The sequence below is a fragment of the Columba livia genome, chromosome 3 (genome assembly GCF_036013475.1).
Source record: "Columba livia isolate bColLiv1 breed racing homer chromosome 3, bColLiv1.pat.W.v2, whole genome shotgun sequence".
In the NCBI taxonomy this organism is placed as follows: domain Eukaryota; kingdom Metazoa; phylum Chordata; class Aves; order Columbiformes; family Columbidae; genus Columba; species Columba livia.
Genome location: NC_088604.1, coordinates 118,377,692 through 118,404,409, shown reverse-complemented (window position 1 = coordinate 118,404,409; position 26,718 = coordinate 118,377,692). Strand labels below are relative to the sequence as shown.

Sequence of the window (26,718 nt, the reverse complement as noted above, 5' to 3'; positions counted from 1 at the left end):
AGAACTGCAAAATAGTGCCCCAAAACTTGAACAACCAGACACTCATTACGTATCTCCACTAATTCTAGGATACACATTTCATTGTTACCATGTTTTTAAATTCATATAGATGGAGGATCCAGAAATAGGTTATTTGGCTTTGAATTAAAATTTCATCTTAAACTGCATACCAGATTTCTTGCTTTACAAAGCTTAATGTACAGTGCAGCTAGACTTAGCTTAATGTACAGTGCAGCTAGACTTAGCTTAATGTACAGTGCAGCTAGACTTCATCCAATGTCACAAAAACTTCCATGGATCACCTTCCATGCAAGATTTTGGAGTAGCAAAGGATTATTGAAGCAATTTAAACCAGAAAACTATCAATACAAATTATTGAATATACAGGTAGTATATGCTTACGTACCTCAGGAGTCAACTTTGCTATGGATGTGAAAAGCATGGACACAATCTGAAAAACAAACCAAACAAAACTCCCTTAGACTTGTGCCTATTCAGTTACAATAAGAAAAATCACCCCATTACACTTCCTAGATAAGATTTTCAACAACTAGCCATATGTCTGAAACTTACATGTTCTGCGAGTCGATTATTGTACCGACACAGACTGAAGATGAGATTGCAAGTTTGCCTGATGTTGATGCCATCACGGATATGTTGAAACAAAAAAGGAAAACCCTGCAAAAACGAGAAGCTATTAGTACGCTGCCTACAATCACACACGTGCACATACATGTGCACTGGTTTTGAGGCCTACACAGACATATTTAAATGAATTACCTTTCCTCCTGTTAATGCTGCCATGTCGTTTTGTGACAAAGTCAAATGCCTATAATAGAAAAAGCCTTTGTCATTTTACTTCACAGATTATTAAGGTTAAGGAGAAATACAGGACTGTTAGTTTATATTCTTCAGTATCACAATACACAAGATAAAGGTATTGACATAAAAGTGAACAGAAATAATAAATATTTTGTACTTAGACCAAATAAAAAGAGAAATCCAAATGTGAGCAACTGAATGTGTTCAAGGATTTATCCTGAGTCTTATTTGGTCAGTGACAACACATTTATCTTTTAAATGGTTAGAAATACAATAGGCCCATATAGAAGCTCATTTATGCTGTTATAAAAGCACACAAAAAAATCCCCAAACCCATAAAATCTCTAATTCCTTTCTCAACTAGCTTAGATTGGAATTGACTTTGGTTTTTCAGAAGCTCTTGCCTTTCTGAGCGGGACTGCTCAACTAGCAGAGCAATCAGGGCAATCATCTTTTCAAGCGCAGCAGGCCTGTATTTTTCTTCTGCTAAAGACAGTATATCTTCCTCCTCTTCCTCTTCCTCCCCTTCTTCCTCAGAAAGCACTTCAACCTGTGGCTGAAGGAAAACAAGAGAACTTCAGTGCGGACATTCTGAGCCTTAATTTCAAACAGCCTGTGCGTGATCTTGCATATATTCTGTCCTTTTATTGAAAATAACTTCATAAACTTGCGTGAATCAAACCAGGTGAATATCTAATTACTTGAATTTCATGTTGAAGCACTCATTTTGAATTGTATTTACAAATATAAAAGCCAGGCTGGTTGAAGTCACTACATAGCCTGATGTGGTGGTCTAGTTACTAGAAAAGAAAGTAAATTGAAAAGCTGAAGTTGACCAATAGGACGATGCAACCAATTGTTACCATTAATAGCATAAGAGCAACTTTAATTGGTTCTACTTAATATCTATTGCTGAGCTAAACAGAAACAGCCAATTTAGCATATTTAAAAAATACCACACTCAAACACTGAAAAAAATTGTGTGAGTGAAGCGCTTTTAATTGAAGAGCTGAAAGACGGTTCAAGAGACAGAGCACTAATAATCATATATGTAAAACAGGAAAGATGAGTTCTTGTTACACAAGAGATTTGAACTTACGTTTTCAGGTCCTTTAGTTCCCATGTAGAAATGGACCATTGTAGATATGGCTTGCAGCGAAAGCAAGAACTGGCTCTGAAATACGCAGAGATTCAATTACTTAAATATACGTACATGCGTATACATAGCTAATTCCCAAAGCAACAAGCCTACACTCACCTCCTCTTCTCCCATTTTGGCAAATTCATAAAGAAAGGCGAAGTATTCCGTGAGATGTTTGCTGTGAGGCTTCACGCCGTGCTCCATAATGGACAAGAGCGTCTTCACAAAGCGCGTTACGCAGGAGCGGCTGCCGATGTCTTCCACGGGACCATCCATGTCATCCGAACTGAGAACAAAAGTCAATTTAGATATTTCGCACAATAAGTGGGACGTAATCATTTTGAACCTGTCTAAAAAAATAATTCAGAAAAAACGGTGCCCAGGTGGCCAAGAAGGCCAACGGCATCCTGTCCTGTATCAAAAAGAGTGTGGTCAGCAGGACAAGGGCAGGGATCCTTCCCCGTACTCTGCATTGGTGAGGCCACACCTGGAGTGTTGTGTTCAGTTCTGGGCCCCTCAGGTCAGGAAAGAGATTGAAGTGCTGGAGCGGGTCCAGAGAAGAGCAACAACACTGGGGAAGGGACTTGAACACAAGCCCTATGGGGAGAGGCTGAGGGAGCTGGGCTTGTTTAGTCTGGAGAAGAGGAGGCTTAGAGGTGAACTCGTCACTCTCTAGAACTACCTGAAGGGAAGTTATAGGACAAGGGGGCATGGGCTTCAACTCTGCCAGGGGAAATTTAGGCTGGATATCAGAAAGCAATTCTTTGCAGAGAGAGTGGTCAGGCATTGGAATGGCTGCCCAGGGAGGTGCTGGACTCACCGTCCCTGGAGGTTTTTAAACTGAGACTGGACATGGCACTTAGTGCCATGATCTAGTCAATGGACTGGAGTTGGACCACGGGTTGGACTTGATGACCTCTGAGGTCTTTTCCAACCCAGTAGATTCTGTGATTCTGTGACAGCTTTCTACTCCGTCCTACTGTGATACTCAGCTCTCTTAACACTTTTAGGCTGAGGATGCCTAGGTAACAACAGGGCTTAAAGCCAGGCAGCGTTACAAACTCTGCTCTAGAAAGAAGTTACTATCAGGATCACAAGCTTAACCTACAGATGAAAGAAAAAACACTTTCTTCTTCTCCTCATTATGTATCGAAAAGAATAAATATTTCATAATTGCAGACAAAGTGACAGTCTCCTTGATAATAGGCAAAACAAAACAGAATCCAATGTTTGTTTGTTTGTTTTTTCTACCCTGACAAAACCTGTGATGTAGCGATGACACAAGACTAGACTCTCATCTCCAACCTCTCTTCCTGGCTTACAAATTAAAACTTGCACCTATATGCCCCTGGATTCAATTTACAATCGGATTCTCAGGTATTAACTAGTGAGATTTACACTTGCAGCATATGAAAAGAAAGACTACGTGGAAAATCTAGCGTATGGGAACAAGTGTTTTAAACAATGTATCTTTAGACACCGGCTTTTCCAACCACAATAATATTTTTTAATAAATGAGACCATTTTGGGTAGAATAATAAAGAACAATTAAAGCAGTACCGGTTCAGGTTTACAAGACCATTTTGAATAATTCATTAAACAAAAGCGGTTGCTGTAATGCACGGAATAACTAGCAGTTCTAGGTGTTATTATTTTACCAGTCTTCCATTCCTGGCTGCAGATAGAGATGCGCGTGCACCGGCCTCAGTCTCTGGATCACGTGGATACACAAGCGCTGGAACATCTGCAAACGCACAAGCACATGAATTCCACGTGTTCCTTCTTTCATATACATGTCAACAGGTATTTTCTGAGCAAAGAATATTCTGTCTCCAAGTATTACTACCAGGTCTATGTGGCTCAATTAATAACTGAGGCTGGGACACCCACTTTCTCTTTATTAGGGTATTGACACATCGTATTTTAACAAAATAGTCGAACTGGGGTTTTATAAATATCTTATGGAGGGACCCTAAACACAGCTTTTAATATTGGTGTGCACTGTACACTACTGAAACATGACTTACGACTATCACTCATAAACATTTGTTCTTCTGTCTCTGTTTCCAGAAGTGTTTAGATATTTCTGGCAATCTGGCTATAAGAATTTATGTGAAAATTTTAAGGAAATTCCTTCTGGTCATTTTTATTTTATAAAACATTCATCAAGCATTAGAGCTTTGCCCGAGAGCCTGCATAGAGTCCTCCCATGAAATATATTCCTTTAATAACTGGTTGCATACAGACACTCATATGGTTCTATATATAAATATTACTTCAATAATTGGAAAAGTTAAACCAATTGAAGGGGTCAGGTGAGATAAAGCAATTGCTCATGTTTTTACCTAAAAGACTTGCAAAGAAGATATCAGTGAAACTACGAGTAGTGTTCGTATCTGTGAATATCCAAATGCTGCTAATGTAAGGTTTTTTCCAATTTTACACATTTCCAGAAAAGGGTATTAAAAAACTTGTGGCATAATGTTATAAAATTAAATCTATCTATAAAATCCAAAGGCAGAAGTTTAGAAATGAAGCTTTCCATCAGGAGTACTGAATGTACATAATTTATGGTTTTCTAATGTAAGTGTTCAAATTTGTAGAGATCATGTGGGAGCTGTAGAAACCTTAACTTCTATCTATTGTGACATAACTGTATAACTATGGCACTAGAGTCACACTGATTTTGTTTCAAACAACAGTGGTGCTCCCATGGCCAAATAATTTCTCTAAATCATATGCAGGAAGGGAAAAGAATAAGATCATTAGAGGTATTAATAAAAACTTCCAGAATCACTGTATGTGTCGTAATAGTCCGTTTGTATTCATGGGTCAAGTAGTCACTTGACTTTAAAAGGAACATTTTTTTCTTACCTGTCTCACAATCTGATTGGGACACTTTATTAGAATCTGCATTGGCCACCAATCATCATCAGCCATACGATCCAAAAACCACTGCAGAAGATACATACTTTGTTAGTTTTGTTCCAAACTTGTTCTAATCCAATCTTCTTTTTGCACGATATTTAAGTCTGAAGAGAAACTGATGTTACTATTATTAAGCAATAAGAAAGTATTAATCCAAGGGAAATATACATGTCTTCTGTGCATGAGAAGAAAGGAATAAAGATCAATAGCAGCAAACATCAACAATCATTTATATCCAGTATCTTCTTATCCCCGTGTTCTGCATGCCATTATTCAGCTATCTGGAAGGACATGGTTATCTTGAAAAGTGATGCCAACAGAATTTAAACTGAATAATCTTGTAGAATAGGCAGAGGCTTAAACAAGAATGCAACTCCTGAACTACACCCCGTTTGCATTTTAACATGTGAAAAAGCTTTTCTACCTCCTGAGACAGAAAACGTACACGCGTAACAAGAGAATGATTAATTCAAAGTTAAGACTCGGCAAATAATACAGTTGAGTATCCTGACACAACAAAAGAGTTTAAATTAAATAATCCAAGTTGTTGTTTCTTTTATTTTAATTGTACCCAAGTATTTTTTACTATATTAAACATCTTCATTCCTTTAAAGCATCTCAGGACTGCAACATATGAACAAAACTGTATCACTCAAATACTGAATGTCACATAAGAATTTAACATCCTAGAATAAATTTATAATAGGACAATGAATTTAATTCACTGGTACTGAATAAGGTCTAATGCAGGGTACAGTATGGGCTGCAGTCCTTGTACATTCAAACTATCACAGAAAGTCTATCACAATGTTTCTTGCAGTATCTCAGAAATGGTTTTCACCAACACCACAGTGAACTATTATGTCTATGGTTTCCCAGTCCCTCCTCATTTTATCCCAGACTCTCTTCACGCAGCATCCTGAAAAATTTTATGTAAAAAACTATTCCTCCATTTTTCCCTTCTTCTTCTTTCCCTTCTGTGATTTCATTCAAAGCACCTCTTAATTACACAAATCCCTACGTAATAAATAAAGAGGTTGTGACACCAGGTGTCTTCTCCTCTAGTGACAACACGATTTTGGCCTGTGGTCTCACCACAGCCTTCTAAAAATAAAAATCAAGTCATTCCCCAGAACCTGCAGTATTCAGAGAGGATGAAATTCATCTCATAGTGCACAAATATGCCAAATACAGTACTTCATAGTCCAAAATATTCCAGGGATACGAACCTCCAGGAAAGTTAAACAATATATAGAAAGTTGGTTTGTACTTTGCTGAGTTCCTAAGTCACTTACTTCACAAGCTGCCTGACTGTTATTAAACTGTTTTGTTAACAGTTCAATCCACTGAAGCATTGTAGGCTGTAAAAAGAAATATAGAAAAAACCATAATTTAAAATACTAAATTGCAACTTACACATTTCTAAAAGGTCAGTTAAAACACTGAATCTTAAGATTATAGTTACAAACACTAAATGCTGTATCAAGTACTAATATGTTGCACCTACACAAAACCAGCAGCACATGCGTTGAAACTAATGCAAGTAGTACCCACACATTTGGACTAATTGTTCCATTACCCCTAATTACACATTCTAACTAATGCCAGACAATCTAGAATGAGTTGCATTATGCCACCACAGATGAGAAAGAAGTAAAAACTGACAGCGAATAAAGATATTTCAGGTAGAATAGAACTTTCTTGTTCATATTGGTATTTGCAGCTTAGAACTTCATGAGCACAACTGTTGCTCAGTGGTAACCGACCCCCTCTACACCAAACTTTAGCAAGTGCTTGTTAATATCCAAAGCATCCAGGAATGCTCAATTTCTATCATCTGTGGCACTTATTACACTCAAAATCACACTTTTAAAACGAAAAAGCACAGATGTACTTTTCACTCTATTCATGCAGCTACTTAATGAGAATTTACAAGTAAATGGAATACCTTTTCCTTTGAATGAATAAATGTCTCTAGTACAAAGGATGTGCTTAACTGGAAAAAAAAATGCACCATTAATTAGAGAATGCCTGAATTAAAAGTGTAAGCAAGGTAAAACTTAAAATAAGCACGATATCCTTTTGAAGGACTTACCTTTGCTGTCATCAGGGAAACCGCTTTGGGATCTGGTAGCGTGCTTGGGATGCTACTACACAACTGCCACATAAACCTAGAGTCAGTAATTTTATTTGTTAATTAAAATAAATAATGAAAATCTGCAAGAAGAAAAGAAGCATTAATATTACATTTTTTAAGAAAAACTTACCCAAAATATGTATGTTCAAAAATGTTCTTGTCTTGAAGAAACTGCATGTTATCATGCCATATCCACTGAAGAAAAAATGCTATCATCAGATACAAGAAAGCAGTTTACTTCACTACATAAGCATGATTTTAAGAATATTTAAACGCTTGCCATGGCTACAAAACCAAAATATTTTCTTATGAAAAAGTACTTCTGGGAACATTTTCTTTATTTGAAAGGATTGGCTCAAAGTTGTCTTGTTCATACTACAGCGAATATTACTTTTGCCTGCCATATGACTGCAGAACAGAGCTCAGAATCTTCTTTCTCTGATCTCATTTTTACAACTTCATTACTCACAGCTGGTCCAACACATCAAAAAAGAACCACAGTTTAAGACCATATTTTGATGTGTGTGATAATGTAGTAGCTTAAAAAAACAAAGAACTCTCTAAACACGGAGTTTCCCTAATTGTGATGTTAGACTTGGCAGCAGCTGAGCAAGGGATGTCTAAAGCTTGAAGTTCTGACCTAATGTGCTCTGCAAACTTTTGATAAACTCTTTAAGAGTGAGATTTGACTCTTTATCATTAACCAGGAAAGGATTTCATGCCAGGTCCCTGTTCCTCTCTCCAAAATGATGTTTGTGACTAAGTCCATTTGTAGCATTTTTCACATAAAAATAGTTTAAAGGTTTAAACCTCTTATTATTTTTAAGACAGAGAAGGATAAAAGGCATGGTCTGATTTGCTGGCTAGGGATGAAGGGTCTTTTTAAGCTAATAACCTAACATGTGGCAGACGCTAAAGTGATAATTTGGTCAGAGAAGGGAAAACTGGCTTTTCAGGTGATCAAAAGGAGAATGTCCTCCAAATCCCATATTGGGGATATCTCCTAGTGAAATACTCCGCTCCTGTGCACTGCCTTTTCCAATTCCTCAGACCATACATGGCTTAAACAGTATCTTTATATAAATAGTCAGGTACCCAAAGAACAGCCCTCATCCCTGGGGAGATGAGGGAGATGTAGCTGCTACTGGTTTTTGTTTCCTCTACCCCATTTACTAACACCTGGGTTACTCTGTGACTATTGGGATCCTTTTCTGACCTATGGTCCCCATCATAGGCACAAATAGTCACAATCTTATGTTGTTTCCACTTAGAATTTCGCAACCCATTAGCAAAAATGCAAACAAACAGCTGGAACCATCCTCTTATTCTGTCCTCCCTCAAAGCAAGAAGCTGTTGAGGAACTGAAGGATGAAAAGGATGGTGGTTCATGAGAATATTTCCTATAATATTGCAACTGTCCACAAGCAGTGCCCTACCATTTTTTACAAATATGAAGCAGAATGGTTCAGATATCTGAATTAAAAACACAGGACAGAATGAGAAAACATCTGCAATTTACATACAGTGCAAACCTTAATTTACTTCCCATCAAAAAACATTCTTCTAAGGATGACGGCTAAATGAAAGGATTGTCATCTTATTGACTTAAAACTGATTTGCTTCCCTACGTTTATTCTGATTCCTGATTTGTTTAGGATTTTCTACAGTATCTTAAAATTGGCGTTAAAACAAATCAACTTGTACCTCCAGCAATTCTGATGAAACATCAAATTTGTAGTCTTTGCCATTTTCCTCCTCTGGTTCCATCCGTTTATAAAACAGCATGTAAGCACTGTGCGTCTTGAAGAAAAAAACATCTGTATAATTTTTGCTTTGAGAGATACATCATGAAAGTAGAAAAAGAATCATATAACAAGTGTTTGGAAGAGAAATACCTTTTCAAAGGAGAAGTCCATAAATTTATCGGTAACAGAATCATAAGTTTTTGTCTGCCAAAAAGAAAGTGAAACCATTAATTACAGGCCTTTCTAATGGCCAGGTTATTGTCAGTTTAAGATAAATGCACAAGTAAACTATTCCATGACATTTGCAGAGAGGTCGTTGACAACTTATTTCTTGCTCGAGTCGTCTTTCTTTTTGTCTTCTACAATGGCCTATTCTGATTGTTCCAAGTTGCTAATCAATCTCGTGAACTATATCTCACGTAATTTCCTGTCTCATCCATCTCATTGACACCTTTTTAGGCACCCAAAGATATTTTATCCATTTGGCAAACAAAAGAATATTTCGTTTTATTCCTGCATATTCTCTTTATCAGACAAGAGGATTTTTCTTATTCACAGGACTGTTTTAGTAAGATGCTGTATTATCAAGAATGTGTTTGATATAATTATTTATAATTATAAAAAATATAAATTCAAGCATAAACTGAGAACATTGGAGTGTTCAACAATTATTTGTATTAATACTGTGCAAAAATGTTCAGGCTGATATCAAACTGAAAGCAAACAAACATCACCGTAAGGAATCTTATCTTCCTACAATATAAGGAACAAGCAAAACTATTTAAGCCTGCAGACCCATTAGCTTGAAAATCCCTTATTAACATCAGAGCTCCAAGTTTCCTGCTGAACAAGAGCACAGTTGGACACAGACCTGACTGGTTTTTAGTTCAGTTCTGTCACCAGTGACAAAGGATTTGACTGTCACAGGTTCACAGACCAGAATCTGGACATTTCCAACACAAGGCACAAAGATCAAAAACCCAGTTTTTCCAAAGCTTGAAGTAATTAGTCCTTCAGTCAAAAGCCTAAGCAAACAGCCTTCCAAGCGAAGGATTCCTAAATTAGCTGCATACTCACTTTTTATAAGTAAATAAATAATAAGCTGATAAAAAGCAGATATAGTGAAGCAATATTTCTCCTTTGGAGGGAGACTTCACTAATTCATTTTGATTCATTAGTAATACCACCGTTATACTTCTGACATGTCTTGTAAAACCACATAAGAATATCTGGGTTCATATTCACATATTAAATAATACGATAGTTAGCACAGAAGAAATTAAGACCCTTCTCCTTTGCCGTCTTAACTTCTGTTTTACATGAAGCGTAGAACAACGACTCTATTAATAAAAACTTGCATGACCAGCTTGCACAGTCTCACTTTGCCAAGTCTTTCATCCCCCAAAAGCAAGGGGAGAACCTTTGAAGACATTGATGGTGGAAGAACATCTACTACATGAAGATAAGAAAGTATCACCTGCACAACAAAGGTGTCCAAAGTTTAATAAAACCCAGCTAACGCTTCTAACTATATTTCATATATTTCATATGCATTCACAAGAGGTGGCAGAGCAAAGGTGAACGCTCTGGAATCCTTCATTAAAGTCTTCAGAACAAATACGGTAATGGTTGAACGTGATAAAAATAAAAGTCATAACTTACAGTCATTTCTCCACCAAAACATTCTGAAGCAAGCTGGGCAGAATCAAACGGTTTTACTTCAGCATCATTGAAAAGATACCTGTAAAAGAGTCAGCTTTTGAAACAACCGCTCTTTGTCTCTAAGGGCAAATTAAGCATAACAAGCCCTTAATATGATCCTTCAGATTTAAGTATTCCTCTTAATTTCTAATGTCTTCTTTGAATCTCAGGTAACTAAGCACTGATCCCAGAAGCAACTTTCAGTAGGAGCAGGCAGCCAGCGTTTCAACAGTTCTTGCTTTTTCTTTGTATCAAGAGACACATTATTTTCCTCACTTTTCCAGCCCGACTCTGGCACAGATCACGTTTTAACACAGCCAAGAAGATTTGCCTTTTCTTTTTCAATCTCAGCGAAATGGAAATCCAAATTAAGAAGAGGAAAATCGTTCCACGTAACAGTAGAAGTGAAACTGGAAGGACGCATAGAAGATGGTAGGTACACTGCTAAGGATCCCCTTTGGAGCAGGGGCTGAGAACTGTTGCAAAAATGATCCAGCTTGCTATTGCAGAGAACTGGAACAGAGGAAATCTTGTATAAGAAGATCCTGTCTTTTTTTTCATCTTTGAAAAGAAGGAATTCTTTGTCTGCTCTGCCGGAGGCTGTCCTGAGGAGCCCTGAACCACAGAGGCCCCAGAGGAAGGTAGAACAATGGAGGAGTTTGCCTGGGTTAATGAGGACTGACTGGGTTAGGGAGCAGTTAGGCAATCTGGACATCCCTAAATCCATGGGTCCGGATGGGATGCACCCGCAGGTGCTGAGGGAGCTGGCTGAGGTCATTGCTGGACCGCTCTCCATCTTCTTTGCCAAGTCTTGGGAAATGGGAGAGGTGCCTGAGGACTGGAGGAAAGCAAATGTCACTCCAGTCTTCCAAAAGGGCAAGAAGGAGGACCCGGGTAACTGTAGAGCGGTCAGCCTCACCTCCGTCCCTGGGAAACTGACGGAACAGCTTCTCCTTGGTGCCATCTCAAGGAATATCAGGTATAAGAAGGTCATTAGGGGCAGTCAACATGGCTTCACCAAGGGGAAGCCGTGCTTGACCAACCTCATTGACTTTTATGAGGACATAACAAGATGGATGGATGATGGCAGAGCGGTGGACGTGGTCTGCCTTGACTTCAGTAAAGCATTTGACACAGTCTCCCACAGCATCCTCACAGCTAAACTGAGGGAGTGTGGTCTGGATGACCGGGTAGTGAGGTGGACTGTGAACTGGCTGAAGGGAAGAAGCCAGAGAGTCGTGGTCAATGGGGCAGAATCCAGTTGGAGGCCTGTCTCTAGTGCAGTGCCTCAAGGGTCAGTATTGGGGCCTGTACTATTCAATATATTAATCAATGATGTGGATGAGGGAATAGAATGTACTATCAGCAAGTTTGCTGATGACACCAAGCTGGGAGGAGTGGCTGACACGCCAGAAGGCTGTGCTGCCATCCAGAGACCTGGACAGGCTGGAGAGTTGGGCAGGGAAAAACGTAATGAAATATAACAAGGGCAAGTGTAGAGTCCTGCATCTGGGTAGGAACAACCCCAGGTTCTAGTGTAAGTTGGGGAATGACCTGTTAGAGAGCCGTGTAGGGGAAAGGGATCTGGGGGTCCTGGTGGACAGTAGGATGACCATGAACTGGGCCCTTGTGGGTTGTGGAGGCTCCTTCTCTGCAAACATTCAAACCCGCCTGGACACCTTCCTGTGTAACCTCATCTGGGTGTTCCTGCTCTGGCGGGGGGATTGGACTGGATGAGCTTTCGAGGTCCTTTCCAATCCCTAACATTGTGTGATTCTGTGAATAGCAAAATAAATGCTGTCAAATATGCCAGTATGTCACTGTAAATTACACCTAGGAGAAGCTGGCTAATAGGGAAAGAAAACCAGCAAGATAAAAATATAATGTGAATACAATTCCACGTATAAAAAGCACAATAAAAGTAGATTAAGATAACCTAGGTATTGTAACATCCATTTCTGCCATACAAGATGCAACCAGTTTCAAGTGAAGAAAAATTCCACTTGTTGCTTCACTGAAAATGGACAAAATGGAAAGGACTGAATTCCACAATCATGAATACAGCTGTACGCTCGTCAAAGGTAACCACCAGCTTTTATGAAGCACAATCTAGTCAATCTTCATGTTCATTTCTATAGATAAAATGGTGTTATTGATGAACCAACATGGGGCTGGCACAGCATTCTGCTGCTGCCCGTGGCCAAGGTGCTCCACAACTATTACAGCTGCAACAAACCTGAATGCTAATAAATGACATACTTACACCTACCAAATTCCAACATTCAATGCTTTTGAATGGAACCTACAGCACATATCTCCTATATAACTGCATCTGACAGTCAACAAATTTTAGTTCCTTAAACATAAGGAATTATAAAGTTTTGTTCTGTGTGACTCACCATTTGTTGTTTTTGTAAGCATGGGGATTGACTATATCTCTGATAAAACTGTAGTAATGGCCACCATCCGCTGTTCCTGTATGAACCGTCACTCCTATCAGATCGTATTCGTAACTTTCAGTTTCCTTCAAATATTCACCATCTTCCTTAAACCCTGAAATTATTTATTAGAAGATTTAATCAGTTATTTCCCAACACCTGAACTTCAATACTACGCATTTCCTGCAGTTGCACTTTTTTGTTTCTTTTCCACGCTCCACAATGACGACAGGAAACAGTTACTGGCTTTTTTTGCAAAGTATCACTACTGAAAGGATCAGGACTAATAACTAAGTTATTCCGAGTTAGCAAACCATATTTGTGATGGCCGTTCATCAGCCACTAGTACCCTGAAAAAGTCAAAATAGGCCAGTGACAAACTATAGGTAACTATTTGTAATTTCTCTCATACTTTAAAAAAGAATTTAAGGATAATTCCAATTGAACAGTACATGAAAACAGAAATAAATGGCTGGCTTTCCCATATCAAATAAAACATGTCAGTTTGGGAATATAGGCTGAATAAAACTTCCGGTTGATTTTATTTTCTTAAAAAGAAAATCACAAATTGTTTGGATATGTAGCGTGTACAAAAGCGAAACACAAACGAAAGAGACAAAGCCTGTTGCATTCATTTTATGAGACATACCTTCTTTTCTGTCATTTTTTCCCATGAGGAAATCTTCAGTGTAAGGTGTCATATCCAAACGCAAAGGGAATGAAAAATGCGTATTGACTTTCTCCTTCATCATGGTTACCATATTAAATGTATATCTCATTGTGTTGAAGCTTAAGATACGAGGTAGTTTCTTAAAACATGCCCTGCAGGATTAGAAATAATACTGATTTTTAAAAGCTTAGTAGGTAGAATTGTATTTTCAAAGATCTTAAACACATTTATTTCAAACATAAAATTGGAAATCCGTTGTGAAGTCACAGGAACATAAAATTCAGTTATCATCATGGCCTGGAGCAGGGCAGTCTAACCGGCAGCAGAAAGGTCACATTGAGCTTAGTGAACAATTCCATTCACTCTATCATTGTGCCTTGGAAGAAACATCAAATTTAGTCGTATGGCAGTTTTCTAAACTGGTATCGTAAAATGAGTCCTGAAGGAATTTAACAATGAAAATCTCCTCAATTAGATGGAGTTACTGTCTTGTAACTGACAAGTTTCAATGCAGAACATATATTAAATCTCAAACTTCACGATCATGATTTTCAAGTAGGTTACTCTTTCACCCATGCCATTTAAACAGCTACAAAAATGACCATGAGGTTTTTCATTTCTAAAAAATAAATCTGTCAGTTGCAATATAAAGACTATCTAAAGCTTTCTCTTTATTAGCAGACTTTAAAAAAAATGGCACATTTTTAAAACTATCCATTTGCATTAAGAAATTTGGCTTACATAAGAAGCCTGAGCAATTATCCTGCAAGATGAATAACACGAGTACTGAACAACCTCTGAAAGAATTTGATCTTTTAAAAATGGAAGAAGCAACAGATTTCATAACGTACAGATTTATACAAATTTCTTATAGTGACACTAAAAAAAGGTCACCAACATTTTACCGTCTAGGTGATCTTTCACTAAAATACCTTATATTCTTTGTTTTGGAAATGTGATTTCTTAGCTATGTGCTCATTTGCACTGCAACCACATCCTTGTAAGCCCACACAGTAGCGAACTGAATGAAACCACATTCCTATTCCAACTAAATGATCGCTTTTATTACAATAGTAAATTCAGTAATTTACTAAAAAGAAACACTAGGAATACGTATTTCTTCTTAATCGTACCTTTTTTCAGCCCGCACTTTCTTTCCGCAATGAGAACACGTATACATGTTGTCACCTTCCAAGGTATCTTTAATAGTTACTTCATCAAGAGATTCCTACATATAATTAAAAATAATGCTTAGATTTATCTTAGATATTTAGATCTTATGGCCTGCTTTACAAACCCCTCTCTTTCAATCTTACAGTAAGTTTAATTAACATTTCCATAAGTTATGAAAGTAAAAAGTCACCAAAAAGTTTGCAAAAAGGGCATGCAAATGAACCAAGAGAAGAACTGGACAGGATAACCAGGTTCCTAACCCAAACACAAAATTAAGGAACCAATTCAGAATAATGGCGCTTGATATTGCAAGCTGTCCCAAAGAATTTAAGTGCTTTAAATTCAAATTCCAAGTGTGGGGATTAATAGTTGTTTAAAACACTCTACATACTAGAATTATCTTGATTTTAAATTAACTTAAAAAGCAGTAGTACATGTACATATCAAATCTGTTGATATTTACGATTGTCTCATATAAAACGTGGCCATAGAACTTTTAAAACACAGAAGGGAAAAAGTGATTAGTGACTGTAACAGAGTCTTTAGTCAATTCCAAACGACACCAGCTGATAGCACATAGCATTGAAAAGATCAAATAATTTAACCAAGTTATCTAGTAAAATCAACCTAGAAATACAGCAAAGCTAGAGTACAGGCTCAGAAAGCATCAACGCATTCAGCAGCGTGTGGCGCAGCCTCTAACACTTGACTGCACTCATTTAGAACTGCGATCAATGCTGCACATCTCAGCCTGGCATTACTTACATAAATATTCTTCATATCTGCCACCTGGCATCTTACTGTATAGAACTCTTCAGCAGTCTGACTTACATGCTCACAGTCCTAAATCACAGAGACGAAAGAGAAAAGCAATGAAATAACTGGTTTTGAGAACTTAAGAAGAATATAAAAATCTTTAAAAGATAAAGATAAGGAAAGAATACTCACCAAAGAAACAACATTGTTTGTGATTACACCTCCAAACAAACTTTTCACTGTATTTTTCTGTGAATGAATTAATAAATTCTGTCAAGAAAATTGGAGTAAATCCATAAGATTTCAAGCTCTTTGTTGCTGCCCCTTAATAACTCACCAGTTCTGGAGACATTTCTTCTATTTTTGTTATTAGGTCAGTGAAGAACTCAGTCATATCCTTCTGCTCTCCAGTGTTCAGAGGCTGTTTATCCATGGTATAGGTTTTACAGAAAGGCCTTGGGTTGTATGCCTTACATTCACTTTCCTTTAGGTAAAAAAAAATACCAGGCAAAAGAAATCAACACAAAACCTTATATTTTGAACTTAAACTGATATATTGAAGATATATATACAAAGGACATACTGTTACATACACTATCTCCATATGCCTATTAGGCAGCAGTGCTTAAATGCTACTCATGAAAGGTAAAGCAGTTTTTAAGTAACATTACCATTACTATGATATTCATTATTATAATATAATTAGTAAAATATTACTAAATAATACTTAATAAAACTAATCATTAGAAGAACTTGGCTGGAGACATGACACATCCAGTCTCTGTGTATCTAGTCAGGTACAAACTTAAGGAACATCAGCCTGTGTTGATGTATTTCTACTACATTAAATCTTGACAAGTACTCAATTCCCATTCAGACTTCTCGATGGCATAAAGCTGTTCTAGTTCTGAGCTGTGTTCAGAGACAAGGATTTGCAGTTTAAAGCAATTCTTCAGAATCCATCCCCCATTCCACTGCCCTGCACACTGGGAATGCAGAACTGATTTCCAGAAGAAGGAACTTTGTTCTTATGAACGATATACACACTGTTTTCTTCCAAGGATATTTGGCAAGACAGTGCTTCCTGTAAATATTACCTTTTTAAAATAAAGTATTTCTTTGAGGCCTCAATTTTGTTTGGTTCTGGAATTTCAGAATTTTTAATTACTTTTTAATCCTTTATTTCAACAGATTAACCTTTCAAATATCACAGTAATGAAAATGCAATGAAAATAATATATTTTATTGTCAGGGAAACTGGGGCAAATTCAGTGAACAATCACTAAAGTTTAAGAGCTGGTGCTTGCTCATTAGAGTTGGTGTCCAATATGAAACCCTGTGTTAGATTAGGATTTACACTGATTTACGCTGTCTCGTCATGAGAACTATTATGCCAGTGTTTGCTTAACTGACTGGCTGAGTAATGGCTTTCAAGTGGGTAAAAACTATTCCAGTTAAGACACTAGTTTAAAAACATAGGCACAATGGACTTAAGCTACCAAGAATTTAGATATGGAATAATAATTACAAGAAAAAAATAGGATACTTAATAAAATAGCCTCTTTTGCACCTACCATTAAGTACGTAAACATTTTCTGGAGTTCTAGAAGAGTGGTCTTGTGTTTCATATCTTCTGAATACTAAAAGAAATTAATAAAAGACGACTTTATCTTTTTGCTTATTAACTTTCCAAAAACAGCCCTTAAAAAGATGAAGTGATATTTTTAAATAAAAACCCACTTTATTATCAACAATTAAGAAAAATGATTGTGTAAAATACAGTACACTATCTAACATGCATACAATACATACTCATCTTTTTTGCTTGTCAACATTAATCCGAAGCCAAAAAGTAAATCTATTTACTAAAAATTTACTGCAGGTAGGAGATTTTGGGAAAGTATTACAAGAGACTGTAGTAATTTGGGGGTAATTTATTTCACTTCATAGATGTTGCAGTAGCTCTGATCAACCCTCTCTGTAATGCATTTCATGTGCAGACCAGTAGCTTCCCTCTTTTATTTTACTTTTTTATTTATAAAAGGCTATTTCTAGATAAAGTGACAACTACCAGTAACCTAATGATAACTAAAAATGATGAGGTCACTGCCCATTAGGGTGTTTCACACACTATATATGCCCTGGTGATGTCAAGGACCAAAATGAAGCTTCCTCTTTTACAATAAATAGCTAGAAGCAACATTATAATATTTCTGGAAGTTAATAAATATTTAATAATTTACAGGACTTGCTGTATTTCTAGTAGCATGAGATACATGCTTTTATATAAAAATTCAGGTAGAAAGACATTTATTGTCACAAAATGACAAATTATGAGTTAAGAAAACAATCCACATCAAAGCAAACTTGAACAAATATAGCTGATAGCAACAGAAAGATGAGTTTGAAAACATTTTATTACAATGCCACCTTAAGAACCTACTGCCTTACAAATAAGTGGTTTTTAAAAATCTCTTAACTTCAGACATCAGCCAAAGAATCCAGCCCAATAAAAAGCAAACTAAAGCCCTGAAGAAATTATCAATAAGTAAGTCCTAAAAGTACGGCTATAATTTATCAGCATTTGCACTTTTACCCAAATCCACAGAAGGAACAGAAGACCCCAAGCACACCTTTGCAGTAAAGATCGCTTGTCTGGCCTCCGGTATCATGTACAGCTGCTGAATAGTGGATGCCAAGTAACACGTTGCTCCAAGATTAGTTAAACCCACAAATCTACATTCAGCGCGAACATCATCATGTGGCCAATAATCCCACTTGTAAGGTGCATGGGAGGCTGGAAAAAATAAGAGAGAATTCAAAGTACAATTTACAAAGACAGAAATACAATTAAAAGCTTTATGCTTACATTAATAAAACACATTGCGCTTATGCATTCTACATTTAGAGGTAGGAGCCAGACTGTATCTGATCTTTAAGAAAATGCACGATAGGTACCTCAGGAAAATCACTTCATAACATTCATAATTTCTTGCACTTGTTCTAGCGGTACTATTATACATAGTAACAGTCTTCTAGCCTCTACCTTTAAACTGAAGTTGGGTAAAACCATTTATTCATCATCAAGAGCACCTATACATTCTAAACATGGGCTGGCATGCATTTTTAATGCATAAGAAAGGGTATTTTTATAATACGCCCCAACCACGGTTCTCTCACAACACCTGCACTGTCTAAACCACTGAGAACATACTTACAACTGATAAAACACAGCACTTACAAGCTCCCAAATGTACACCTGTCATTCCCCCAGCACAAAAATGACTCCTAATTTCTCCTACCCATTGCTACGCAGTCCTCTGTCAGACTGAAACACACAGACTCAAGTTGGGGAGCCTTCCCTTCACATAAACCCCACAGATCTGGCGTCAGAAATAACCAGACATAAAGCAAGACCCTTCTTCTCAGAATTGTTTCTGAATAGCATCTACTATAACGGATGCCAGGCTAGCAAAAGATCTTTGGAACAGTTCAAGAGATGGATGGATTCTTATCAGAGGTAAGACACTAAAATGCAGTGAAATAAAGTAGTTGGCTATACAGAAACTTGAATAAACTCAGGAATATTTTTTATATGGAGAGAAAGAATGTTTTTTATTGCACTTCAAAGCCATATACACCAAAGAAACCTGCAGGGGTAAGGGAGAAGTGAATTGCCAAGGCAATCAGATTGAAAAGCTATTTTATTTTCCTGTAAGTTTTGTGCTCCTCTATATTTCACACCAGATGTAGCAATCTATTTCTTACTCAACATGGCACTAGACAAGACAAGCAAGTCTGACAGACTCTTCTCCATAAGCCTTATCGCGGTATGGCTGCCATGAAAGGGGAAGAATGGGAAACTTCTCCTCGTATGCCAGTCAAGAAGATGGTAACCGGATTAAACAACCCATTTGTAAGTGATCAGTACTGATTCTAGACAGCGACAGGATTCTCTTTCCAGCATCCCATGCGGGAGAATGGAATGGAGAATTAACCAGTTGAGCTGCAAAGGCAACTAGATGACACAAGCACTAAATTACAGAGGAACTGATCCAGTGTCCAAGGAAATTCACTGCGGCCTATGTTCCTTGGTACGCGAAAAGTTTGACACAAAAACTTTAAGGCACTGAGCTTTGTTATTCATCCCCCAGGACACCTTTCTCCAAAAAGGTGCAGTGTCCTACAAATAATTCAGCACCTCTGTTGAGGTATATGTTCAGATATATAGGAAAAAAAAAGGCAAAAATGTAGTCTGGATTGGAAAACCTACGTGGTCTCAAGATTTAGATTTTAAATCCTTAATTATTTTGTCAAAGATTAAAGGCTCATTAAGTATTCTTCTCAATTCATACTACCAGCTATAAATTCAGGAAACTATTTGGCATCCTCTGAACAGATCCTCACATTTTCAGAAACCAGACCCACAAGATGTTCGGTTGCACAACAAATAATTGTTGTAATCTTCAGTTTGGCATTGGCATCAAAACAATTCTGAGCCCTGCAGCTTCAAGCAGGGAAGGAAAGAGCTTTAATTCTCCTGTTTCAGCAAATCTCCGTAGCGTGACCTGATGTTACCTGGTTACACTGGGCTGATCGGCCAGTCGAAACAAAGCTCTCCTCCATATTTAACCTTCTAAACAGAGTAATTAGTACAGCAGAATAATAGAAAATGCCCTCCCTTAACTGAAATCCTTAAATTGCAACATCTTCATTCACCCCCTTCTGATGTAAGGACACAGCATCTATCACTCTGCTTACAGCTCGTCAAGTTGTAATTATAAAGAAATCAGATGACTTCTTTATACTTCATGACAAGAGTTGGGAGTATCTTCCTCCTACTTCAACTGACAAAGGGCTTTCAGAAATTTGACAAGGAATTTCTCAGGAAGATCCTGTTTTCTCCACCCTGGGATTTTTAAGACACTGTCCTCATTAGCATAATAAAAGCTTTCCTTCTTCCATATGGATCTGAACTAGAAAGGTAAATTCGAACCTCATTTATGTCTATCTTCCTTATTCCTCAATGTCATTACAGAAATCAGCCTTTTCTCAGGATAAGGAAACTTGTAACCAAACTTGCAATATTCACATTCTATTTTAAGCAAAATAAAACTCAATTTTCTCCTCATCAAATGACCGTGCATTTCTCTATATTCCACCTTCTGATCATGCTTCTGTTCCAAACGTAACATCAGATGCTATCTTAAACTTCCCGGACAGCAAAGCAGGTGGTCTTGTTTCCCTCCTTTGAACCGAATATCTTCATTAGTCTCGGTCTTTAAAGAAAGCAAAACTTCAAACCACTGCAAGAAATTTTCTGGACAATCCCCTCTTCAGTAAGATCAGAGTCTGCATTAATTCTTAGCCCTCCCTGTTGAGAAAAGTCAGCTGACAGCAGCTGCTCTGCGGTTCATTTCCTACGGTATCAATCACTGAAAATGCAGGAAGGCAGCCCTGTGTCTGCAATTAAAACCACTGGATCCATGAAGCAGAAAAAACCCGCGCAAGTCATTCTCCCATCCATCGGTGAAGGGAGCTACGGCTCTGGAAACTTGAAAGAAAAATGCTGCTGCAGCTAAAACTTTACTACAACTACTTTACATTATTCACACAAGTCTGAAGAACAGTACATGGTTGCACATTTCAATCTGACTGATAGAATAGAGTTTCAGTAACATCATTTTTAATTAGCACTTTTTTTTGTCACATTATCCTTTAATAAGATGTTTTCAGTTTGAAAATGTTACTTTATTTTGCTGCATTAAATTAAAGCCATTTCTTAGTGGTGTCCTGGCTTGGATTAGTCAGGAGCATGAGAAAAAAATGAAGTGAGACTAGAGGACAAGAACGGTACCAGTGGGCAGGATCGAAAATTGCTCCAATGTCCCACAAAGCTAAAATGTTAAAACCAAAGACAGGATGCAAACTGATTATGTTTTCCTTACTGTTTCTCTTAAGGAGACCAGAGAGACAGGCCTAAGACTCAGATTTCTAAAGACTAATAAAATTATAGAGACGAGCAAAGTGGAAAAATCCGGTTTTAAGCAGCTTTGGATCATATCAATGGAATAACAAGACTTTAAACAACTGAGATATCAGAAGTCCTGTGTCAGTTGCTCATCAGGAAGAGATAATGGCACCCTGCCACTTGTAATAAAATTAACATTAATGAAACTGAGATATACTGAATATGGAGCAAGAGCACAGAGCAGATGGCTCTGGAGAACTGGGGAAGGAACAAACAATCTAGAGAAGAGTATTCAGAAGAAAGTAATGACCATGGTAAATGTTGTAGAGAACTTCAGCATTTAGGAATTACTGGGATTTGGAGTGAGAAAAATACTAACTGTAGAAAATGATCAATTGCACCTGGAGAGATACAGACAACCTCAGCAGTAGAAGATGTGCTTAGAACAAACACAAATATCTCATATTCTCATAAAATGTATTCTTCATAATATTCTCCCTGAACACAGGAGACTTCGGAGGTTTTTTAGAAGGCCCCAGGCATATGAGTACAGAGCACAAAACATTATTACAATCAGATTTCTCTTCTGCTTCCTGAATTGTAAGGCGCTAAATCAATTCCATGTATTACAATAAATTACAGATCCTCAGGTTACAGGAATTTAAACTGGGCATGTGAAAGGAAATCTATCAAGCTAAAAATGCATAATGAGAATTTGCAAATCAAAGATAAAATATTAACTAGCTTCAAATTTTGGTAATTTACACATTATATGTCGGAATTGTTTTTCCAAAACACAGGAAGCATGAAAGCCAAGAGGCATAACAGAATTATATTAGCGCTGTATGCAGGCACCTGGTACAGGCTGAAGTCAAATACAAAGATATTAGAGACTCTGAAAACATGACAGTGCTGTTAATAGCCAATACATCTACAGTACCCCAGTGTGGTTTCTATACTTTGGTTAATGTATAAACATACCACACTTCTTCAGGTGAAGAGGAAAACAGAAATTAATATCCAGCACAAGCCAACAAAACATGGAAATCCACTCTAACAATGTTATCTATGTGTCAGGGTCATTTAGTAGGACCGCATACTTTAAATAACCCGTATTTAAGAACAGATGATCTGAAAATTACGCATCGGATTAAATCCACTCATCATAAGATGCCTGTATCTGCTCTGTGACACTGCCACACGTGATGGTGGATAAGAAGCAGAGCTACAAAGCTGAATATTTAAGAGCAGTGTTAGCAGTAACAACATCTTACTTCATCACTACCTTTGGAAACTGGGACTATTCCGTCTGCATCTAAAAATATTCTGTGTCATCATTGAATTTCCCTGCTTCTACCTATGTACTCTTAAGAGATCATTGTGTTTAGTGTGTCATTAAATGCAGACACTTGAGAGAGTCATTAAACGCAGGTGTATTTCAGGAGGAAATGGAAATTCTGGGATTTCTGTACCGATCTTTATAAATACAAAAATTCAAAACAAACCCAAACTCAACAGAAAATGCAATGGACTCGTTTTCCACAAAATACTCCAAAGCTATAGATGAATAAAGGTTCTTACACTGCATATGCTGTGCCATGACCCAGTTGTGGAGCAGCCTGTAGTTTTCCACGGACCCCTTTACCATTTCTACCAACAAGTCATAAGCAGCAGCTCTTGAAGAATGGGACTTGCACTTTGGCTGTTGTCTGTCTTTCAAACTTGGCAGCAAGAACAGGAGATTGAAGATGTCTCTCAGAAACTCCTGTAAAACAGTTCAATCAGCACATTCTTAAAAGACAACAGTCATTTATTAACTATCTCCCAGAAATTCCTATACTTTCTAGACCTCTATCATTTACAGAACTTTCTGACCTCTCTAAATTCTGAATTACCAATTTCAACAACTTACTTTATACTACATAAAGTCCACTGTCAACATATTAAAGCCTAAAGAGAAACATGTTCACTGAAAAAGAATGCCAAACTATGCTTGATTCATGACTGATAATTTAATTTGAGGAGTTTGTTACGGATACTGCTCAGTTCACTTTCCTCCATTCTTCAAATCAAATATATGATATACTACATATATGCAACATACTTCAGGATTCTGTGGAGCATCACTCCTCTCTACTTAAGCTTCCCTGTCGTTTTCTTCTTACCCTTTTCATATGGCCAAGCTACATAAATCTGATCTTTGCAGAGCTCTTCTGTTTTAATTTCTACATCACCCTCCACACTGTACTCTGTGAATCAAATTCTTGCTACAATTTATTCTGCAGGCTCTCCATACCTAAAATACACTTATTCCAGCATAATTATAGTAGTAATCTTTTACAATGCTGTCAGCAATGTAACCTTAGGTTAGGTAGTGCACAATGTGGACACCACCAGGACTACTGGACAGTAAAATGGTGGAAAAAAGGTAAAATGAGGAAAGTAGAGTAACAAGAGATGACACAATTTTGATCTCTTCGAGGACTTTCAGTGTCCTTTTCTTACCTGGCCTTCACGAGAAAATTTAAAGGGTGGTTTGTGCTTAATAACGCTTGTTGCAAGACGAAGCAGTCCTGTAAGTCCATCATCTTCTATATTACCATCTTGATGGTCAAGGATTTCTCTGCTATATATACAAATATATACAAAAGAAATGTTAGAACTCTGTCCCACTAACAATAAATCTAGTGCAACTTAACAAGTGAAATTAATTAGCAAACCTCACCTCCGAATGCAGTCAGCAAGATGTCTTGCCAGTGCATCTAAATCAAGCAGTGTCGTCTGATTAAGAATAAAGAAAATGGAATATAAATGGAAAATGATTATGTTCCTTGTGAATTACAATTTATAAGCCTAGCCTGAAACTCTGGTTATGCTTTTGGATGAAATTTTGTTATTGCACACAGAAAAATAGGGACAATTAAAACCCAACTTTCAAACATGCTCAAAGCAATATTTTAATACATTTTTATAAACGTGATGAAACTGTTTTTTAAAATTAATGCTGTACCGTTCAAACGAAGTAGATTTCCGTAGGGCCACCAGCCAGTATAAGCAGTTGCAGAGTTTGCCCACAAGGTAACTTTAACCCTTCCGAGATGTTTCAAAAGTTGTGAATAAATTCTCTAACCTGTGCTAAGTGGCTGTTAACTGAAATATTCTCCCCTTTTAGCTTTAGTCAAATACTTGATTACATCCTCCTTAGACCGCATTGGAAGTGAATCTCTCAGTTACGGCATTCCTGATGTCTGTGACCTTCATCTAAGCTCACCTTCTTTGTGTATCATACCCATTTCCTATTCTTGACTCGAGAGGTTTAGTATCTGAAGCTAATAAATACATTTCGGAGAGTAGGAAAAGCTGGGAGATGGGAAAGATCCAAGAGCTGTTCACAGCAGCTCACAAACTCTTAAATAAAAATGTCTCATCCGGAAGTAAAAATGGTCTGAAAACCCAAATGTAAAAAAAGCCAACGTGCCTATGAATGCAAAGCAAAACAAACCTGACTTGCATCTTTGACATGTATGTTATCAATCAGTTTGCACAGCAGCCAAAAATATTCCTTACAGCCTGGTCGCAGCACTGTTTCTTCTTCATAATCCTCTATCTGTGAAAAGAAATTGCTTTTGTTCTGAAGTACATCAGACAAAATAACTGTGTCTTAAAAAAACGTAGTAAACACAGTAACTGTTACAAAGATATTACTTTGTTCAAGCCCCTATTTAAGATAAGCCAATGTATTTTACAATGCTAACCGTGCAGGTTCTATTTTTCTTCTGAAATACTTATTAATTTTCTTGCAATATGGTCAGGGTGACATCAAAAAACTTCAGAATAGTATTGACTCCATCCTATCCACTGCAAATTGCAAGAAATGTTCACTAGAAGAAACATGAGAAACTTCGGCTGAATTCAATGCTAGTTAGCACAACCCTAAACTCTTCTGATAATGAGTCAAATTATGCAAATTTTTCTGTAGATTCTTTTAATTTAACTTTTTCTTTTTAATATCAACAGAGTTTAAAATGAAAGCAGACTTAGACTGAAAGTACCGCTCTCACCTGAAATCAAAACCTGCTCAGGGTCACAAGAATAACTGCCTGACGACCCAAAATCCAGGTGCCCACTTCACTGCCATACGAGTCCTTCCAAGCGCTCACTCAGACATAATGATCATATGTCCTATCAATTCCTTACATTCTTACCCGGATTGGTTTCAGAGCTTGAGCATCAGGGAGAAATTTTAATAACGTTGATGCAGCCAGCAGCAGAAAGGATCGATTAATTGAGTCTCCCCCATCCAGACCAGAGAGAGATAACTTGTATAAACCATTGCAAGACTCGTGGCGAACTGCAGTCTGCATGAAAAATAAAACAATTAATTATTACATGTATGATTCAGAAGATTTTTTCTTTTGATGACTTTTCTTTCATATGTACGTAATAAAGTTCCTCTGAAAATACCTATCAGGTTATCAAGATAAAATATGTCTTTCTAAAAACACACACTACAAATAACGTACATTTACTTACAGAAAAATGCAAATGACACTGTTCAGACATAAAAGCTGATCTGTCTGTGCCATTTGTCTCTTGAGTTGCGTATCTTCTACAGTAAAAATTACAGCCAGTTACTAAAATAGAAAATATCTCGTCTAGGCAAACTAGGGAAATCTATGTGATACTGGAACCTACACTTACTCATTCCTAACTATAGGGTTATTTGTTTTAATTTCACTAGAAGACACATTTTCTTCTTTCTTTTATTGTTTTCTTAACAAAAATATCCACAGACTCTCTCTAATCCAGTTTGCACTCTTTTTTTTCCAGGGTTTTAAAAGGAGTCAGCATGTAAGCTTTTTCTATGGTTGAGTAATAAAGCAACAAACTATCACTAATAAGTATGAAAAGTTGTATTATGGGTATTTTTATGCAATTTTCAAATTTTCAGTACATCAGAAAAAATCACTTAAAGACAAAGTTTCAGTAATGAGGAACAATTTTATATCCGCTCTCATTCACCTCATCTTATGACAAAAAGCAGAGCTGAAAAAATAATGTAATGGGTGACAGTATATTTAGACTAATCCACATTAGAGGGCACCACCCAGAAAGTTCAAACAAATTACAATGAAAAAATTACCTTCAAAAAAGAAGAAAGACGAGAGTTTATAAACTGGTTTGCAATCAACCACCAATGAGCCATCTTGCATCATATTTTAACTATAAATTATTA

The 26,718-nt window shown here is 37.1% G+C and overlaps 1 protein-coding gene across 15 annotated transcripts in view; it reads right to left on the bottom strand.

The window, feature by feature from the left end:
* USP34 (ubiquitin specific peptidase 34) overlaps window positions 1-26,718 on the bottom strand; it is a 121,054-nt gene that overhangs the window by 17,080 nt on the left and 77,256 nt on the right. For 10 of the 15 annotated variants that reach the window (XM_065059321.1, XM_065059327.1, XM_065059325.1 and 7 more), the window contains 28 exons: window positions 25,688-25,840; window positions 24,985-25,089; window positions 24,208-24,263; window positions 23,988-24,108; window positions 23,064-23,247; window positions 18,145-18,308; window positions 17,086-17,151; window positions 15,849-15,995; window positions 15,704-15,760; window positions 15,521-15,598; window positions 14,716-14,810; window positions 13,562-13,734; window positions 12,874-13,027; window positions 10,436-10,514; window positions 8,924-8,977; window positions 8,733-8,828; window positions 7,159-7,223; window positions 6,987-7,062; window positions 6,840-6,887; window positions 6,121-6,252; window positions 4,838-4,918; window positions 3,622-3,707; window positions 2,081-2,249; window positions 1,922-1,996; window positions 1,227-1,378; window positions 781-829; window positions 574-678; window positions 407-451 (listed from right to left, as the gene is read on the bottom strand). In XM_065059321.1, coding sequence (XP_064915393.1) covers window positions 407-451; window positions 574-678; window positions 781-829; window positions 1,227-1,378; window positions 1,922-1,996; window positions 2,081-2,249; window positions 3,622-3,707; window positions 4,838-4,918; window positions 6,121-6,252; window positions 6,840-6,887; window positions 6,987-7,062; window positions 7,159-7,223; window positions 8,733-8,828; window positions 8,924-8,977; window positions 10,436-10,514; window positions 12,874-13,027; window positions 13,562-13,734; window positions 14,716-14,810; window positions 15,521-15,598; window positions 15,704-15,760; window positions 15,849-15,995; window positions 17,086-17,151; window positions 18,145-18,308; window positions 23,064-23,247; window positions 23,988-24,108; window positions 24,208-24,263; window positions 24,985-25,089; window positions 25,688-25,840 — 2,865 coding nt within the window. The remainder of the gene's footprint in view (window positions 1-406; window positions 452-573; window positions 679-780; window positions 830-1,226; window positions 1,379-1,921; window positions 1,997-2,080; window positions 2,250-3,621; window positions 3,708-4,837; window positions 4,919-6,120; window positions 6,253-6,839; window positions 6,888-6,986; window positions 7,063-7,158; window positions 7,224-8,732; window positions 8,829-8,923; window positions 8,978-10,435; window positions 10,515-12,873; window positions 13,028-13,561; window positions 13,735-14,715; window positions 14,811-15,520; window positions 15,599-15,703; window positions 15,761-15,848; window positions 15,996-17,085; window positions 17,152-18,144; window positions 18,309-23,063; window positions 23,248-23,987; window positions 24,109-24,207; window positions 24,264-24,984; window positions 25,090-25,687; window positions 25,841-26,718) is intronic. The other 5 variants (XM_065059326.1, XM_065059329.1, XM_065059334.1 and 2 more) reach the window with 1 other exon arrangement.